The sequence below is a fragment of the Penaeus monodon genome, chromosome 24 (genome assembly GCF_015228065.2).
Source record: "Penaeus monodon isolate SGIC_2016 chromosome 24, NSTDA_Pmon_1, whole genome shotgun sequence".
Lineage (NCBI taxonomy): Eukaryota > Metazoa > Arthropoda > Malacostraca > Decapoda > Penaeidae > Penaeus > Penaeus monodon.
The window spans coordinates 24,062,640-24,067,147 of NC_051409.1; the positions used below are offsets into that span (position 1 = coordinate 24,062,640).

Consider the following 4,508-nt stretch of genomic DNA (forward strand, 5'->3'; position numbering starts at 1 on the left):
CCCATTTTCAGGTACTGTTGGAATCTGTATATGGAGAAAAAATATCGGCACAAGTGTTGCGCGCGCAGCTGGGATATCGCGTTCCAGCTTGTCTGGCGTCGGGGCCCTATATATAGCGGACACGCCGACCTTGCAGTCAGTGCTCGCTCGCTCAGCAAGTAAACAGTGTGCAACATTTTAAGGTGTTTAGATAATACCTTGAGGATTACTTGTGCGAGGAAGAAATTTATTTTAGGTTATTACGCAAAATCATTGGTATTTGTGCTTAGTGAACAATTACTGGATTAATATTAAGGTAAGGAAAACTTATAGAGACATGCAGAGACACATAGTGTAACGAAATTGCATGATATACTGTAGACTACATAGCTCGTGAAAATCACGTTTCCGAATCTTCCGTTTATCTCCATTAATGTTAGTAAGAGTCTAAACGTTTTATAAAACATCATTAAAAACAAAATCTCACAATTTGTAACAACATACACTTGACAGTAGTTCAGTTGCTCCCACTGTTTTATACTGTAACCGGTTTTTAGCGATTAGTAAATAGGTGTTGATAAAAGTAACATTTGTTCTGTGTTTTGCAGAATACACGACGAAGAATTATCTAAACATTAAGGACAGACTTGAAGGTCTACAAAGTACGGTTGCCTCGTCCTTCACAACCAATCCTTCTCAACGAACTTATCCTTGGGAACATGGCTGATAAAACACCACCTTATATTTCGGAAGATTGCCTTCTTGTGGAGGAAGAGAGTGGTCTCCGATCTGAAGTTGTGCGAACGAACTCATTCTTCTGCCAGTCTCTACTGCGGGAAATGTCAGAGAATTCATTGATTTTGCTTCCCAGCGCAAAGATCTCAAATGAAGATTTAGCCAACTGTAACAGTTACTCTTCCGAATCGAAAGAAAATTCGAACGTGACGCCAGATTCGCTATTCAAGCTAATAAGGCGATGCAGTGGCATGGAGAAGACTTCAGTATCTGGAAATATGTTTAATGAGCAGATAATCAAAATGCCTAACAATCTGCCTACAGATATTTCATTAGAGGAAACGTCAAAGGAAACGGCGTCTGAACTACCGATGAAAAGGTTCTGCAGTATAAATGCAACCATTTCCGCCAAAGAAGTGGAGATTCTATCAAGTCAAGCCCCGTCTAAAGAATTCTCTCTGAAGAGGTCCAGGAACCTGTCAAGTGAAGGAGAATCTAAAGCTTCATTAGAAAAGAGAGCTAGGGTCTCAGCAGAGGACGTTGGTACAGCAGAACAGGGAAAGGGAAGCTGCATTATTTCACCGCCTATGTCATCAATAACACAAGACATGCCAATTGAGGTTCCATCAGAAGGACCTATGACAGGAACAAAAGTAAAATCCGGGCTCTCACTTACTGACAATAGGTCAGAAGGTCAGGCAGCAGAGAAAGAGGTAGTGATATCTGAGGCCGAATTGACCAGTGAAAAATCCACGGATGCTCCAAATACGGGATCTGAGAAAATGTCTCAGAGTCGGTCATCTGTGCCAAGTCAACTGCAGAATACACCCTCTACAACTTTTGATAAAGAAAAAACTTCAGAAGATAAATATTCTGAAGGTGACATATGTTCAATTTGTGGAAAAACAAATTGTCCTTTAGATCCTAAAAGGGCATCGAAAATAAAGCCTAGTTCCATGTCCCAAAAGTCACTTACTGGGAAATTAAAGTCTCCACGGAAGTCAAAGCAACTCCAAGTAAATGTTATGATGGCGAGGAGGACGAAGATTCCATCGAAACGTTACATTAATACCCGAAGTTCAACAAACAGATTGACTAAACGCATCGCTAACCACAAAACACTTCATATCTCAAGTTAAAGGTAATGTAAACTATTATTAGATATATATAATTGTTTCTTTATCAAATATTTAATAATTTGCCTTTCATTGTACTTTAGTAATTTTCAGTGTATCTGATTCAACAAGTTGTTATTGCTCACTAGGGTCAGCTCTTCAAAGCAGTGGAAGATGGAGATATAGCTCGAGTGCAGGAACTAATACAAGATACGGGATCAGCAGTGAGGAAAAACAAGACAAGATGCACACTCCTTCATGCTGCATCGTCTCACAACCAACCGGATGTGGTGATGTTTCTGCTGAAATGTATCAGTCCAAATGTTACAAACAAATATGGACAGACTCCAGCTCATATGGCCGCTGAAAAGGGTCACACACAAGTGCTGAAACTTTTAGTGCGTGACTCTGATTTTGAAGCCGACAAACGGGATAATCATCATAATACAGTAAAATCCCTGGTAAGTATTTATGCTGGAATACTAGACACTACAGCAGGATTAAAATCAGACAAGTTTGAATCTGTGATTCCAGCATTATAACTTAAACTGTAGAGTACTAGAATGTAGCTAAATGTGCAAAAGTATTTGCTTTTGTAAATCAGTTTTTCTTTGATTTTAAGCTTGGAAGCCATCTATTCACGGCCATATTAGAAGGAAAGAAGAAAGAAGCAGAAAAGCTTGTGGAACTTGGTGCAGATCCAAACAGTCACGGTGGAAAGCTGGTGAACGGGCTGTTGGCACGAGATCTTGGAGTCACTACACCTCGCCTTCTGGCCAATGCCCTGAATATGGAATGGGCCATTACCATGTTTGCGAAGGTAACCATCTATCACATATTTCCAGAAACTGCCAATAGTGTCTTGAGAATAAAACAATTATATGACGTAATGTAAGCTTTTGGAAACTTACACTGACTCCAAATGTTTCAGAAAACAGGAAATGATAAGAAAACTGATGAAACTGGCTTTCTAACATCAGCCGCCTCAAACTCGGTACAGCTTAAAGTGAGTTACTTATTTTTTATTCTTTGGAAACGAACTGTATCAATACTTTTTTCTATTCTACTTAAAACTATATCTATTTTTATATTGAAGTGAATTCCTTCATGACTTTACATTCCACTAAGGACAAACATCTTTTAATTTCAGGTGCCCACACGACAGTTTCACGTGAGACATGCAACGGCAGTGCAAGGAGGTGCTGATGCGTACAAGATGGACAAAAATGCACGAGGCTTTGTTCGCATCTTGAACTTCAGTTCTTTCAAGGACAGATCCGACCTGAACCTTCAGCAACTCGACTACGATGCTCGCATTATGTCAGATGTATTTGACAAAATGGGATACGTGTGTAAAACACACTCGTCACCCACGGCTCAGCAAACGAAGGAAGTCCTTAAAAATATTCGGGATGCTGATGAGCTGACAGACGTCGGATGTGCTATATTTGTCATTTCTGGTTATAGTATAAATGACAGGAAGATTCTTACGTCTGACATGAAATCTGTAGACATCGACTATATCTTAAATCTCTTTAAAGATTCCCAATGTCCTCAACTCAAAAACAAACCCAAACTTTTCATCTTTAACTTGTACAACCTGAGTGAAGTTATCACGACTTCAAGCAGTGAAATTCTAAAAGTGAAAAGGTTGACAGATCCCCTTAATGACATGGCTTGTATCTATTCCAACAACATTGGTCTCAACTGCATCCCGAATGGGAAAGGAACAGCCTTCAACTGGTGTTTGTGTCGCACTTTGGCAAAGCATGCTGTTGACCAGGAACTTTGTGATTTTTACAGAGAATTCCTGAAAGAGTACAATGAGAGCTCTCCTAGTTTCTCACCCGAATTGAGGTACTTTGGCTTCACCAAGAAATTCTTCTTTAATCCTTTGTAAATTTAATGAGATCCTCTGTGAAGCAAGTTTTTATCTGATTTACACATTAATTCAAGAGATTTGCAATGGCATGTTAATCGAGGTACTTGAATTTTAATTATTATTTAAAGAAAATTTCTAGACAAACACTGGTCTTTGGATAAATTTAGAAGGCAATTTTTGGTAATAATTTTCGATATAAATATAACAGAATATTCACCTACATATCTTCTTCGTGAATCCTATATTCTCATAATTTTCCACCGATTCTCAATATAATGTATATTGATGTATAAATCATGTATGTTGTGTGTGTAAATTATACAGGACTAATGCTAGATAGATATCTTACACATAAGAGATGATTTATTTATATTCATCAAATAATGTACTTAATATATTAGTCATGCAAATGCTTACAATTTTAAGCTTCAGTTATAAATACAGGTATCTTTTGTATTTAGCATTCATATCCTGGTCTTTAGGTCTCTTACCATGTTTCTGTAAGAACATTACAAGAGTGAACAACTTTCAATCCAATTAAATCTGTGTCCGACAGACATTGAGGCAAAAGGGATTGCCACCATCCTATTTCTTACTAATAAACAGGGATACAGATATACTAAATGGATGCAGGATGTGCTTTATCTGTCATATCTGACAATAATGCGAATGGCCGGAAATTTCTGAGAAGAGGTCTTGTGTTTTCATTATATTTTCGGGAGACTATTCTGAGTAACTGAAATAATGTGTTTGGCCGTGGATTTATGACTGATAGTTAATGAAACTCTGTGCATTAC

The 4,508-nt window shown here is 38.1% G+C and overlaps 1 protein-coding gene across 1 annotated transcript; it reads left to right on the top strand.

The window, feature by feature from the left end:
* The first annotated feature begins 143 nt into the window (after positions 1 to 143).
* LOC119588660 lies at positions 144 to 3,873 on the top strand. Its single transcript, XM_037937294.1, is given in 7 exon segments — positions 144 to 295; positions 588 to 1,842; positions 1,845 to 1,855; positions 1,979 to 2,290; positions 2,452 to 2,649; positions 2,761 to 2,835; positions 2,980 to 3,873. Coding segments are annotated over 6 exon segments (2,490 nt in total). The 5' UTR covers positions 144 to 295; positions 588 to 698; the 3' UTR covers positions 3,730 to 3,873.
* The last annotated feature ends 635 nt before the right edge of the window (positions 3,874 to 4,508 follow it).